The 14,058-nt window shown below is 42.5% G+C and overlaps 1 protein-coding gene and 1 pseudogene across 2 annotated transcripts in view; one reads left to right on the forward strand and one right to left on the reverse strand.

The window, feature by feature from the left end:
* The window catches only part of LOC117694966 (large ribosomal subunit protein eL34 pseudogene), a 32,716-nt pseudogene extending 19,582 nt beyond the window's left edge, over window positions 1-13,134 (reverse strand).
* The window catches only part of Ogt (O-linked N-acetylglucosamine (GlcNAc) transferase), a 41,170-nt gene continuing 40,204 nt past the window's right edge, over window positions 13,093-14,058 (forward strand). Inside the window, exons 1-2 of one of the 2 annotated variants that reach the window (XM_034486253.2) lie at window positions 13,093-13,150; window positions 13,258-13,363. In XM_034486253.2, coding sequence (XP_034342144.1) covers window positions 13,327-13,363 — 37 coding nt within the window. In that variant the 5' untranslated portion in view covers window positions 13,093-13,150; window positions 13,258-13,326. The remainder of the gene's footprint in view (window positions 13,151-13,257; window positions 13,364-14,058) is intronic. The other variant, XM_076919067.1, reaches the window with a different exon arrangement.

Consider the following 14,058-nt stretch of genomic DNA (forward strand, 5'->3'; position numbering starts at 1 on the left):
ATATCCAGCAGTCTAGGGTGGAAGGGATGGGCATACTGGCTTGAGGAGAATGTAGGGAAAAGTAGCCTCATCTTTTTAGGGAGAAGCACTGTGCATGAGTGATGCTGAGTGTGAGCACAAGGACATGTGGCAGCAGATGCAACTGCATAAGTAGGAGGAAGGATGACATCTGTGCATGAAGCAGATGATTATGACCACAGAGCGCTTCTATACAGGGTATTGACTTCATTCTTCATTCTGGCTTGCGCTTTAGGTGGTCTAAGGTCAAGTGTGGAAGAACAGTCAGGTAGTACTAGTGCCCAGAGATGGACAGCAGTTGTAGTTGATGTAGACCAGAGGGAGCAGTGCTGAGATGGAAGCCCAGGCTGAATTCCAGAGCTATTTTGATACCCTACATGTGTTGTTCTGGCTCCACACCCTTTCACCTATTTTTGGCATGCAATATGAAGCCTGGTATTTTTCCTTTCCATTGATGCTATTTTATGGTCCATCTCTTCACCTCAGAAGCAGCTATTAGGATCTTTAGGAATGGGGTCTCTAGCCGGGCGGTGGTGGCGCACGCCTTTAATCCCAGTACTTGGGAGGCAGAGGCAGGCCGATTTCTGAGTTAGAGGCCAGCCTGGTCTACAGAGTGAGTTCCAGGACAGCCAGGGCTATACAGAGAAACCCTGCCTAAAAAAAAAAAAAAAAAAAAAAAAAAAAAAAGGAATGGGGTCTCTATTACTGACATCTCTGGTCTGTTCCTGTAAGGACAATTAAAGATCTCAAGTTCTAGCTACATGGTGGTGGCACACACCTTTAATCTAAGCACTGAGGGGGCAGAGGCAAGTGGATCTTTGAGTTTGAGGCCAGACTGGACTACAGAGAGAGTTCCAGAATAGCCAGGGCTACACAGAGAAACCCTGTCTTGAACCCCACCACCCAAAAGAAAGAAAGAAAGAAAGAAAGAAAGAAAACAAAAGAAAAGAAAAAAGAAAAACTATCTTTAGGTGTAAGGTAATTTGGTTTTCTGAACTTCCTTGTTACTTCCTTGTTACCTCTTTTAAATCCTTCAGTTAAGAACACAATGCCCTGAACATTGTGGAACCAGACTGTTCTGATGTTTCCAGTACTTTATTACCTAAAGTTTCATATGTGAGAGCTGGAGAATTGGCTCAATGACTAAAAGCACTGGCTGCTCTTCCAGAAGGCCCAAGTTCAGTTCCCAGCATCTACATGGTGGCTCACAAGCATCTGTGACTCCAGTTTTGAGGGATCTGACACCTTTTTCTGGCTTCCATAGGCACCAAGTGCATACATACATTCATACATACATACATACATACATACATTCAGAGAAAACATGTAAAAAACATGATTAAGAAAAACTTCGAGGACTGTGTGGTGCTGGCACACAGCTTTAATCCCAGCATTCAAGAGACAGAGGCAGCCAGCTCTGAGTTGGTGACTAGCCTGGTCTACATAGTGAGTTCCAAGACAGCCAGGGCTATGTAGAGAGACCCTGTCTCAAAAAATGAATGAATAAATAAGTAAGAGTCCCACATGTGAAGAATAGTTTACTGGGTACATGTGCTTGCCATCAAGATGGGTGGGCTGAATTTGATCCCCTAAATTCACATGGTGGAAGGAGCAGACTGACTGCCTCAGGTTGTCCTTTGACCTCCACAGTCATTCTCTGGCATGCATGTGTTCCCTGTCCCACCTCAGCTCCACCCCCATACATGCAGGTGCCCGTGATCACCATAAAAATGTAATAAAAAAAGAAAGTTGAACTTAGCAGATGACGCTGCCTGACAGCCTCTCTCCACCCTAGTCAGTGCTCTCCCTCCGTTTTCAGGGTTACTTATAGCCCTTTATGGCAGAATTCTAGGCCAGTACCCAATATTCCCGCCCAGCATAGACACGTACTCTTCAGTTACTTGCAAACACTGATGAGGAACTGTTGTGAAGAGATGGTGCAGAAGTCATCAAGAAAAGAAAATAAGATGACTTTTTTTTTTTTTACTATGTATGGAGTATTTTGCCTGCATGTATGTTTGTGCAGTACTTGTGTGCCTGGTACCTGCTGAGGTTAGAAAGAATTAGATATCCCAAAACTGGAGATAATTGATGGTTGTGAGCTACCTTGTGGTTGCTGCAAATTGAATCCTGTATCCTTTGGAAGAGCACTCGATGCTTTTAACTGTTACACTCTCTTTCCAGCCCCAACTTGGGTGATTTATAGGACAAGACCATAAAGACATAAACATATAAATACTGGGGCTGGAGATAGTTCAGTTGTTAAGAGTGTGTGCGTAGCATTCAATCCCTCTACCACCTAAAGCGAAGCATAGAAACATGTGCCTGTAAACTAAGGAGGCAGCCAGAAAACACTACCCCCCCCCACATGTGAGTGGTATCTAACAAATCCAAATAATAATAATAATGATGATGATGATGATAAAGGGTCATTACAGAGGACTGTGAAGGTGATGTAGAGTTACTTATTTGATTATTTGCCAGAATGTCACTATATAGGCTGGCCTCAAATATTTGAGGATCTTCTTGTTTTTGCCTCTGGACTACTGGGATTATTAGTTGGCAGCACACCTATCTTGGTGGGAATTTGTTGTTGTTTGTTTTTTTGAGGTGGAGTCTCACATAGCCCAGACTGGCCTTTAATGTAATACATAGCTAAAACCAGAGTTGATGACCCTGAACTTCTGATGGTCTGATGCTCAATCTCCTGAGTGCTGGGCTTACAGGCATGCCCCACCTTTGTTTAATGCAATGCATGAATGGAAACCAGAACTCTGTGCATACGACAAACACTCCAATTGAGCTACATCCTCATCTCTTAGAGCTGTTTTGTAAATGGGTTAGAGTTTCCATTTGTCTGAAGATCTGCTGTATAACGATATGAACACATCTAACACACATTTTAAATTTAGATGTTTTATTTATTATTGATTTTAGTATGTGTATGTGTGTGTGACAGATGAGGCAGGCAAGCATGTGAGATGGTTCATCTTGGGGCCCAATTTGGTTTTGGTTTTGCATACCTGCCTTGTTCTAAGGCACTTGGCAGTCTAAACCCTTCACCAGTGTATGTTAATCACATACACCCCTCCAGACAATGCACCTAACAACTTCAGAACTCTTGGAACCCATCCCTCAGCAAGCCACTCATACTCCACGTCTCTAAACTATAGCTTATGTTTTAAAAAAATTTTATTTATTTATTTTAGTTTTTTTGAGACAAAAAACTGTCTAGCTTAGGCTGTCCTGGAATTTGCTCTGTATGTAGACCAGGGAAATTCTTCCCAGGTAATTCTCGGTTGTATCAAGTTGACAAATCTATCACATCATCTTCTGCCTCTTTATAATTGGGCATGCATATCAAGGTAGACAACAACCCGAACTGCATGCCCCAGTAACCAGCTCTCCTTCCTCCTTTAGACCCCAGAAAAAAAAAAGGAGGGCTTGGAGCCCTCGAAATCCAGCACTTGGTGGCCCTCTATAATTTTCACTATAGCTTTACTCTGAATAAAGTTACTCTGTTAAGTTTTGGAAGCCTGGGTAAGCCCTATTTTCAGTTCTTTGCATAAGAGGTCAACAACCTGGAAATTGGCCCAGACCCTGACCTCCTCTGTGTGTGTGTGTGTGTGTGTGTGTGTGTGTGTGTGGTGAGGGGGGAGAGGTAGGGGAAGACACACAGGACACTGGGTGAGGGAGCCATGGCAATTGCAGATGTCAGAGGGTAATTTGTGAAATTAATTCTTTCTCTGCACTGTGGTTTCTGGGAATACAACTCTGGTCATCGGATTTGCGTGGCAACTGCTTTTACCCAATTGAGCCATCTCTCAGGACCTGAACTGTACACTTAAAAGGGTTAAGAAGGCAGAGCCAGGCAGACCTCTCTGTGTTTGAGGCCAGCATGGTCCATGTAGAAAGCTCCAAACCAGCCAAGACTATATAGTGAGACCCTGTCTCAAAACACAAACAAACAAAAATAGGTTAAGATGGTCTGGTAAGGGCTGGAAAGATTGCTCAGTGGTTAAGAGCACTGACTGCTCTTCCAGAGGTCCTGAGTTCAATTCCCAGAAACCACAAGGTGACTCACAATCATCTGTAATGGGATCTGATGCCCTCTTCTGGTGTGTCTGAAGACAGCTACAGTGTACTCACATAAATAAAATAAATAAATAAAAAAGTTTTTTAAAAAAAAAGATGGCCTGGTAAAATGGCTCAGGTAGTAAAGGCTGTTTCAGCTAAACCTGTAACTTGAGTTTGATTCCCTGGGATCCACATGGTGAAGGGAGAGAAGTAACTTTCCAAAGTTGTCCTCTGACCTCTACAAGCATGTACATGTCCCCCTGCCCTCATAAATAAATAAATAGACATATTTAAAAATGGCTAAGCCAGGTGTAATGACTATTTCTGGTGGTCAATTTGACTATATCTCAAGTGAACTACAATCCAGAATTGGAAGGGTTACCTGTGATCCTGATCTGGAGGCTGGAAGATACAAGTTTCTGACCTAGATCTTGGCTTGGAGATCTTGAGGCATAGTGGCTATGAATCCCAGGAGACTAAGGCAAGGAGATCTCTGAGTACAAGGTCATCTGGGACAAAGCAAATTCCAGATCCAGGTGTGGTGGTACACACATTTAATCTGGGCCACACCTTCTGTTGGAGACCTACATAAGGACATTGAAGAAGGAAGATTTACTCTTCTTTGCCTGCTTGCTTTGTGGGACTGAGCTACTACTAGATCCTTGGATTTCCCATTTACAGCAGACCATTGTTGGAGACTGTAAGTCATCATAACAAATTCCCTTACTATATAGGGACTATCTGTAAGTTCTGTGGCTCTAGAGAACCCAGGTATGGTGATATACCCCTTTAATCCCAGCACTCAGGAAGCCGAAGCAGGTTGATTACTATGAGTTCCAGGCCAGGCTGGTCTGCATAGTGAGTTCTAGGACAGCCAGGGTTACACAGTAAGACACTGCTGCTGAGAGAGGGAGAGGGAGAGGGAGAGGGAGAGGGAGAGGGAGAGGGAGAGGGAGAGGGAGAGGGAGAGGGAGAGGGAGAGGGAGAGGGAGAGGGAGAGGGAGAGGGAGAGGGAGAGGGAGAGGGAGAGGGAGAGGGAGAGGGAGAGGGAGAGGGAGAGAGAGAGAGAGAGAGAGAGAGATATATTTTGTTTTGGATGTGGAAAGATGCTCAGCAGTTAATGGAGAGAACAAACTGTTCTTGAGAGGACTGGAGTTTGGAGGACCCAGGTTCAATTCTCAGTACCCTAATATGACTCATAAGCACCTGTAACTCCAGCTCTAAGGGAATCTGACACAGCCACACGTGTGTGTGTGTGTGTGGTGAGGGGGTTAAGAGGGGTTAAGAGCCACACACACACACACACACACACACACACACAATTGAATTAAAAATACAACTAAATGTTAAAAAAATAATTTTAAAAACAGGCTTTTCTGTTTTTATTATTTGATTTTTATTTTTTATGTTTTTAAGTTTGCATAGCCCTATGAAGAGACGATGAGATTGATGAGATTGTGAGCTGGTTTTTAGGCAATCAGACCAAAAGAATGAGCATCCAAATTTCTGAGATACTCTGAAAACTAGAAGTTAGAAATACACCAAAGATAGACCGGGACATTTTTGTTTACATCACCAGAGATTAACTGCAGGAGACATTTAATCAACTCCTTTTTCTCCTAGCTGAGGTGTGGAAAGTGTAAATATAGGAGAACTGAAATTCACAGTTGTTTTTAAAGCTAGAATTCAAGTTTGACTTCAATCTTAATTTTGTAAGTGGATTAATTTCCAACCACAACATAAAAGAGGCAGTATTGTCAGATGTACAATTAAAGTCTTATAATAGACATTCAACAAAGAACGGAGAAGTAGGCTTCTGGTAGAAAATTCCTTTTGTTGCCAGTAAATAGGACCACCTGAGTGTGTTTCAGACCCTTCACTTAAGGGCTATCCAAATTAATTGCTAGGAATACTAAATAGCTTTTGGAAAAATCAGCAACGACCGTGCAGCTGTGGCATCTACTTATCCCCACATTGAGGATTGCTGGACATTAGAGCAGATCCCAGAGTGCTGTGTTGTGTTTGTGTTGTTGTTGTTTTTGTTTTTTAATTATTTTTTTAATCCCATTTCATGGAAGCTGGCCTCTTAGCAGTCGTTTTTGTTGGGATTTGGGACTTAGGGGGTGAGGAATTGGACAGAGAGAACGGAAAGCAGCATCTCAGGGTTTTTTTTTTTTTTTTTCATCTGGAAAGGAAACATTTTTCTTTGAAGCTGTGCAACTAGAACCATTTCTGGGCGAGGATCCCCAAAGCAATAAATTGAATGACTGAGCTTTTGAAAATAACAACTGATTGTCCTCCTGATGATTGATTCAGAGGGGGAAAAATGACCTCAAATTACCAAATTTAAAAAAAGGAACGATTTAAAAATTTTTTATCTACATATGTGTTTACATTTTAAAAAATACTACGTGTATGTGAGTGTGTGTTTTCGTGCAGGTGTTCACGAAGGCTGGAAGAGTTGGATTCCATGGGACTGGAGCTACGAAGACGGTTGTGAGACACCTGATATGGGGTGCTGGGAATTGAGTTCTGGTCCCCTGGAAAAGCAGTATATGCTCTTAACCACTGAGTCATTTCTTCAATGCCACCTTTACATTCTCTCCCCTTTTGAAACACTCTCATTGTGTAGCCCAGGTTTACCTGAAACTTGCTATATAGAACAGGTTACCCTTAAACTCTCAGAGCCTGTCTTTGCCTTCTGTGTGTAGGGGCTAAAGGCATGCACCACAGCTCAGGCTAGTCTGGAACACCCCTCCATCTTTGTCTCAGCCTGTAGAGTGGCTGGGCTGCAGGCACATGCTATTGAACCCAGTTTAAGTTTCTTCAGAGGTAATTCATGTTGTTTTTCTGCCTCATTTGTTTCAGTTTAACAGCAGAAAAGGCAACATTTGCTACTTTGTTGGCATACATGTATGATATGTTTTGAGACAGTTTCTCACAATGTACCCTGGCTGGCCTATAACTCACTAGAAGGCCAGGCTGGCCTTGAACTTGGCAATTCTTGCTGCCTCTTTGTCTTTTACTGCTGGACTCACTGATCCTTATCATACTGACAAGATTTAAAAAGGTAGAGCTACTTTTTTTTTAAAAAAAGATTTATTTATCAGCACTTGGGAGGCAGAGGCAGGCAGATTTCTGAGTTCGAGGCCAGCCTGGTCTACAGAGTGAGTTCCAGGACAGCCAGGGCTATACAGAGAAACCCTGTCTCGAAAAACCAAAAAAAAAAAAAAAAAAAAAAAAAAAAAAAAAAAAAAAAAAAAAATAAAAAAAAAGATTTATTTATTTTATGTATATGAGTACACTGTAGTTGTCCTCAGACACACCAGAAGAGGGCGTCGGATCCCATTATAGATGGTTGTGAGCCACCATGTGGTTACTGGGAATTGAACTCAGGACCTCTGGAAGAGCAGTCAGTGCTCTTAACCTCTGAGCCATCTCTCCAGCCCGTAGAGCTACTTTTAAACTGCACAAAACATAGATGAAAATGAAAGTACAGAAAAATTCAACTTCTCAAAGTGGGTTATTTATTTTTGAGACTGGATCTGTCTGTGTAGCCCAGGCAGGCTTCCGACTCTCTTCATAGCTAAAGACCTTGAACTCCTGATCCTTCTGCCTCTGCCTCCTAAGTACTGGGATTAGAAGTAGATACTAACATTTTCTGTTTCTTTTAAAATTTAATTTAGTTAATGAATTAATTAATTTTTGGTTTTTCAAGACAGCGTTCCTCTGTATAGCTCTAGCTGTCCTAGAACTCACTCAATAAAACAGGCTGGCCTTAGAGATTCACCTGCCTCTGCCTCCTGAGTGCTGGCATCAAAAGTGTGTGCCACCACTGCCCAGCTATGCTCTGCTTATTTAAAAACACTCAGGCGACAGAAGCAAGCAGATCTTTGAGTTCGAGGCCATCCTGATCTACAGAGATAGTTCTAGGACAGCCAAGGCTATACAGAGAAACCCTGTCTCAACAAACAAACAAACAACCTCTCAACAAAACAAGACAAAAACAGGCGATAGCCTGGTGTGGTGGTACAAGTCTTTAATCTCAGTGCTGGGAAGAGCTTTTTGAGTTTGAGGCAAATCAGGGCTCCACAGCAAGAAGTACATAAAGAAATTCTCTCTCAAACTATTTAAATAAATATGGCTACTTCTGGTTGGATACTCATGAAATGTGCTTTCAACAAATTAAAAAAAATCATGGTAGTGGAGCAAAAAGCTAGGAGGGTGAATAAAGGAGAATATAGTGATCCCTATTGTTTGTTCTGCACATTCCTGAATGATAGATCATACTTCTAATATCCTAAGACTTTCCTTCTTAAAGAGCCCAAACAGCCGGCTGGGTATGGTGGCACATATCTTTATTCCCAGCACTTGGGAGGCAGAGGCAGGTGGATTTCTGAGTTCAAGGCCAGCCTGGTCTACAGAGTGAGTTCCAGGACAGCCAGGGCTACTCAGAGAGAACAGGTCTCAGAAAAAAAAAAAAAAAAAAAAAAAAAAAGAGCCAAAACAACATCAAAGCAATGTGTCCCTCAAGACATTGATTAACATTTCACATATATAACTGTAATAGTTACAGCAGCAAAAGCTTTCTAGAGCACTGAAAGTTTGTTACCTCTGCTCCAATCTCTTTTCTTAATCACAAAGTGAAAGGTGTAGTTTTTTTTCCCCCATAATCTTTCAGCAGTGCTAAAAAGTCCTTCACTTGGTTTGGTAAGGTAGATTTGGGAAGAAGTCATTAGGATATGTTGACTGTATGCAAACAGCACATGGTGATATTGCACTGGCCAATCTAACAGAGGAAATTGTACATTCAGACAAAGTAGGTCTTGAGTAACAAAAAGCTTTATCTAGAGCCCCTTGTTGAATGTTCAATTAGACCAACCAATTGTCCTTCTACATCTGGCTGTTCATGAAAGCCAAATCTGCCGTTTGAGTGTTCCATTCTACTGTGAAGTGCTTACCATGGACATGAAAGCTCAAGCTAAAAAAAAACCAACCAAACAAACAAACAAAAAAAAAACAAAAAAACAATGCTCATCAGAGCCACCCAGAAAGAACAACAACAAAAGAACTATCTAGCACCTGTGCTATTGTCCCATCTGTCTTCTAGTGAGATTGGTCCCCACTCCTATCCTTTTCTCTGCAAGTTTCTTTCAGCTCCCCAGGAAGGCCTCTCAGTGTCATATGATCACCCCTCTCCACTGAAATCCCAGGTCTTAAGAGGGTCAGGATCAAAGACCAAAAGGATAGCACCTACTTTCAAACAAAGAGTCTGGTCGGGAGAGCCCTTAGAGCTCCTTTTGCATTTGCTTATTCTGCATTGGAGGTAGTGGGAGGTAGATTAGCGGGACATCGTGACTCACTTCAGGGCTCTGCAATAAAAGTCTTGTTGGTGCAAATAAATATACCATGATTCTCTTTTTGAAGGAACAGTTTATTCCCACTTGAGAAGAATCAGGAAGATAACGGAGTGGACAATAGCCTCTTATCCATAAGCATGGAAAAAAAGCCATAAGAAGAAGACTCAAGTTTCTATTTTGAGAGCCCGAGCTCTTCAGTTGATTTATTTAGTCCCCTGCCCCTTTGTAAACAGTTTCAGGCTGTGGATTGTAAACATCTTTTTTTTGGACCACATTACATGGTAGACTGGAATTGGAAGGACGAATCAAGGTTTTGACTTCTCACTTTGTGTTTTGTTCTCTTTTTGAAAAGGCCCCCACAGGGGCTGGAGAGATGGCTCAGCAGTTAAGAGCACTGACTGCTCTTCAGGTCCTGAGTTCAAGTCCCAGCAACCACATGGTGGCTCATAACCATCCGATACCCTCTTCCAGTGTGTCTGAAGAGAGTGACAGTGTACTCACATACATTAAATAAATATTAAAAAAGAGAAAAGGCTCCCACATTGTAATCCAGCCTAATCTGGAACTCATTTATGTAGCCCTGGGTGGAGACAAGAGGATCACCTCCACCCCCCAAGTGCTGGAATTCTAGTCCGGAAGGACCAAGATCAGGTTCAGCTTTGCCTTCATTTTGATGCGCCTTATCATGGAGGTCATAGAACAAGAAAGCAAGTTATGATTGAAAAGGGAGATGTACCTAACTGGCCTTGGAGTCCTCACATCTTTATTTTTCTTTAAAGCCTACTGGCTCCGGAGAGGAAAAGTACTTCCCCTGGGCAGAGCTCAGGAGGGTGCCTTCCCCAGGCCTCTCTGCTTTTGTTTTGCAAAATGTTACCTTTCCTAATGTATCTCTAAGGCTTTAGAAGTTACAAAGGCATTGTTTTTTTTCCTCCCTGTTCTCTCTGTTGTTTTTCCAGCTGGCTACTGTTTTCTTCTCAGCAGCCACCAAATGAGAAATTCTCATTTCCCAAGTTCACTGGCCATGTTGGTTATACTACCACACACCAGTTTGGTTTTCTTTAATCTTATTCCAAGTTGAAAAAAAAAAATGGAGGAGGCCAGTGATGGTTCAGCCGGCAAAGGAGCTTTGCCCTGCAAGCCTGGTGGCCTGCGTTTAATCCCCAAATGTGGAGAGAGAATTCCACAAAGTTTTCCTTTGACTTCCACACGCATACTGTCGCATGCACACGGTGGCACACTTGCCCCCCCCATAACAATAATAAATATATTAAAATATTTTTGGAAGTTTTTTCTTTCTTTCTGGGAGGTTTCAAGACCAACTTTCTTTATTGTGACTGGTTACCGAATCCAAGGGGCTCTAGAATAGTATCCCCACACATCTGGAGAGCCTGGGGTGTTGAGTCAGTGTATTCTGTTCAGCTTCATTTATCCTTTAGGACAATCTTCCAGTGACTGTAACTGGGTGCACATCTCCAGCTCTCATGGTATTGCTGCAAAAGTGCGCTTTAAATTTACAGACTTCTGGGGGATGCTACAAAGTATAGGAAACTTGCAAAGTGAACAGTGTTAGAGCAGCAGGGTTTGGAATTAGAATGGAAACAGTTGATGTATTTTACGAAGGACTTCAAATTTCAAATTCCTGCATAAAAAAGGAAAATAAAAAAAGAGCAACTAGGAGAAAATAAATTGAAAGAAGCATAAACCAATCCCGCCCCTACCCCATCCCCTGCACCAGCCTAGTCTGTCTCAGAACACCTCTAGTCTGAGGTTCCCTTTCCAGACAATAGAGTCAAATGGACTTCATTAAAATAATCCTCAGTATTATTCTTAAGCAACATTTCGGGTCTACCTAAGTAGACTTGAAATTCCTTGAGGGCAAAGATTCTGTCTTTTTCATTTTATGTTTGCCACAGTGCCTTGAACATAAAGATTTTAGTAAATGTTTATTGGCTGAAGAAAGTATGCTTGACTGGTAAATTCCTGGAACCAACCCTCCACGGTACTATTATTGGAGGCTCCTGGACTGATTCTTTGAAGGAGTTTTTCTCCCTGAGCTACATGAGCCTCATAATCCAATTTTTTTATAGCACCATAAGACTCCTCTTTCAGATGAGGGAACCCCAAACCAGTTTTCTATGAGTTAAATAGCTGTCCGACTGGAAGCATGATCTGACATTTAACGACTTTTACTTAACTATCACGCACTAATTAAGAAGGCCTAAACGGCTGCTAGTAGAATCTGAGATGCCTGTTCTTAATGTGGAAAAGTTGAGTGCATTTACCAAAGGTGGAACACTTGGGAAAGGGGCTTGCCAGGTATATCAAATGAAAAGATAGGCCAATCAATGGCCAAGAGAGTTTGTATGGCAACTTTCTTTTTCACTACTTGTTGTGATTCTGTGGGGCAGAAGAAATTAATAATATTATTAACTTTCTCTGCACTCACAATCCATAGTTCATAGGTTGTTTGGTGATTTTAAGAAATTGAAGCAGCTTTTGAGGATTTGTTTTTTATTTTTTATTTCACCAAGGGGCTAGACAGTAAACATTTTTATACAAGCTCACTAATTTTTCCTAGATCAAAGAGTTTTGAAACAGAAAGGTTCTAAGAGATCTAACTGTAGTCCCCAATGGCTTGTAACAATCACTTAATGATGTGATGAGCTATCTTAAAAATTTCCAGGAACAAGGCAGGAAATATAAATAACAATGTGACAAAAATGTCCAAACACTGGACTTGAAACCGCAAGAGGATCCTAAGAGCTGTTTGGTCAAGCGAAGGCAATTCGAAATTCAATGTATATGTGTGGTTTAGGCAGAAGGCAAAAGAACACATTTAGCATTGTTGAATTGCTTTAAGCTCAGCGGCATTCGCAGATCTTTATGATTCTGGCGGTAACAAAGTCACAATTCAGAATCAGGAATGTTGAGGAAAACGAATCCTCTTTAACATTTCTGTGGTTGCTTTTGGCATGCAAACTCATATCAGGTCCCTGAATAATTGAGCATTTACTCCGTTACTCTCCCGAATCTCACAAACGATTTTGAATTTTTGGGCTATATGGTTCAAATCGAACACATTTGGGTTCACTCAGCTCATGGAGAGTATCCGTTTTTCTCATCAAAGTACTTAAATTCATGGGTGGAGTCTGAAATCAAAAAGCGTTCAAATCGAACCGGCTTCCCCATCGTTTTGAGCAGCTCTGTCTCTGAAACGCAAATATTCGCATTTACTTGCTTAGAACTAACACATTGGCCGTGTAACTCCATTCTTTAGAATAGAGTTAATTAAACTTTTCTAGACGCTCTGACATTCTAACATCGACATCATTGACCAGGTAGCAGGCTCCTACTTTAGCGCTTGCCAAAAAAAAAAAAAAAAAAAAAAAGTAATCGACGGGCATTTTTTTGCCCTTCCGCCTCGCTCTTAAAAACTTGCAGGCTCTTGCCCCACAGGGTGCCCTTAACCCGGAGTTGCCTAGACAGGGTTGTCGCATGCGCTCTCTATAGTCATGTTTGTCGCAATGGCCCTTGAGCGGAAGGTTACGTAAGAGCAAGTGACTTTGATTACAGTCACTTTGTTGGTAGTCTTTTTACGCGCTACCTCCGCGGGGTACTTGATTGTAACAGAAAGTAGTTCCGGCCTGTGTTGTTTCGTTCGAGGAGCCGTCGCCGCCATTTCAAGACAGTGGGAGGTAGATGTCTAAGAAGAGTCCCTAAGATTTGAGTTCGGTATATTTTGCCGCCCCCTAAGCCTTCAAAATCACTGATACGGCTGCTGCCCTTTTTCTGCTACTTCTAGAAACATTTTTGTCAGTAGTGGCGGCAGTAGAAGTCAATTATCCCCTTGTTCTGTCTCAAGAAGCTCCAGATGGCGTCTTCCGTGGGCAACGTGGCCGACAGCACAGGTACCAGTGTCCCATTCTACTTTGGCAGACGTCCCTTTGGGGTCTGGCGCCGTCTTGTATTTCTCATTACTCCCCTCTAACCATCCCCATTACATCAGTGGCATTACTGAACTCTCTTTTGAGTTCTGCTATTTGATCGGTTTTGGTGCTGCCGTCCGTTCCGTAAACATTCCCTGGTTGCTTGCTTGCATTTTGCGTGCTTTGGGGCTTTTTCGTTGTTGCTTTATCCCATCAGTGTTCTAGCCTTTTCTCTCGGGACGATTCTGTAGCACACGTGCGCGCTTAGTATGTCTTGGAATGGGCTACATTGGAATCCCTGCTCTTTCTGTCTCCATCGCAACTGCGTTCCCCTCAATTTCAGCTCGTTACTCCCTCCCGTACACTTCCATCTCCTCAAAGCCCCTCTCCCTTGGCCACATTTGGTCCCCCTCTGCCTCTCTAGGGCGGAGATGCTATTTTGGTGTAATCCTAGCCTCACTTTGCAGCAGGCAATGACTAGGGAAAGATCTATGTGCTTCCAAGTAGCATCAGGAAGGGCTACTTGAGCCCGCACCCCACCGGGGCAGCGCCTTCTGGTGTTCTTGGGTTGAGCGGTGCAGATTAAGGTTGGAAATTTCCAGGGGTTCTTTTAGCCATCACCCAATTGCACCCGCTGCCCCAGTCCCGGGTTTTCTACCCCGTGAGCCCTCCCCGCT

This window comes from Arvicanthis niloticus, chromosome X, assembly GCF_011762505.2.
Source record: "Arvicanthis niloticus isolate mArvNil1 chromosome X, mArvNil1.pat.X, whole genome shotgun sequence".
Classification (NCBI taxonomy): domain Eukaryota; kingdom Metazoa; phylum Chordata; class Mammalia; order Rodentia; family Muridae; genus Arvicanthis; species Arvicanthis niloticus.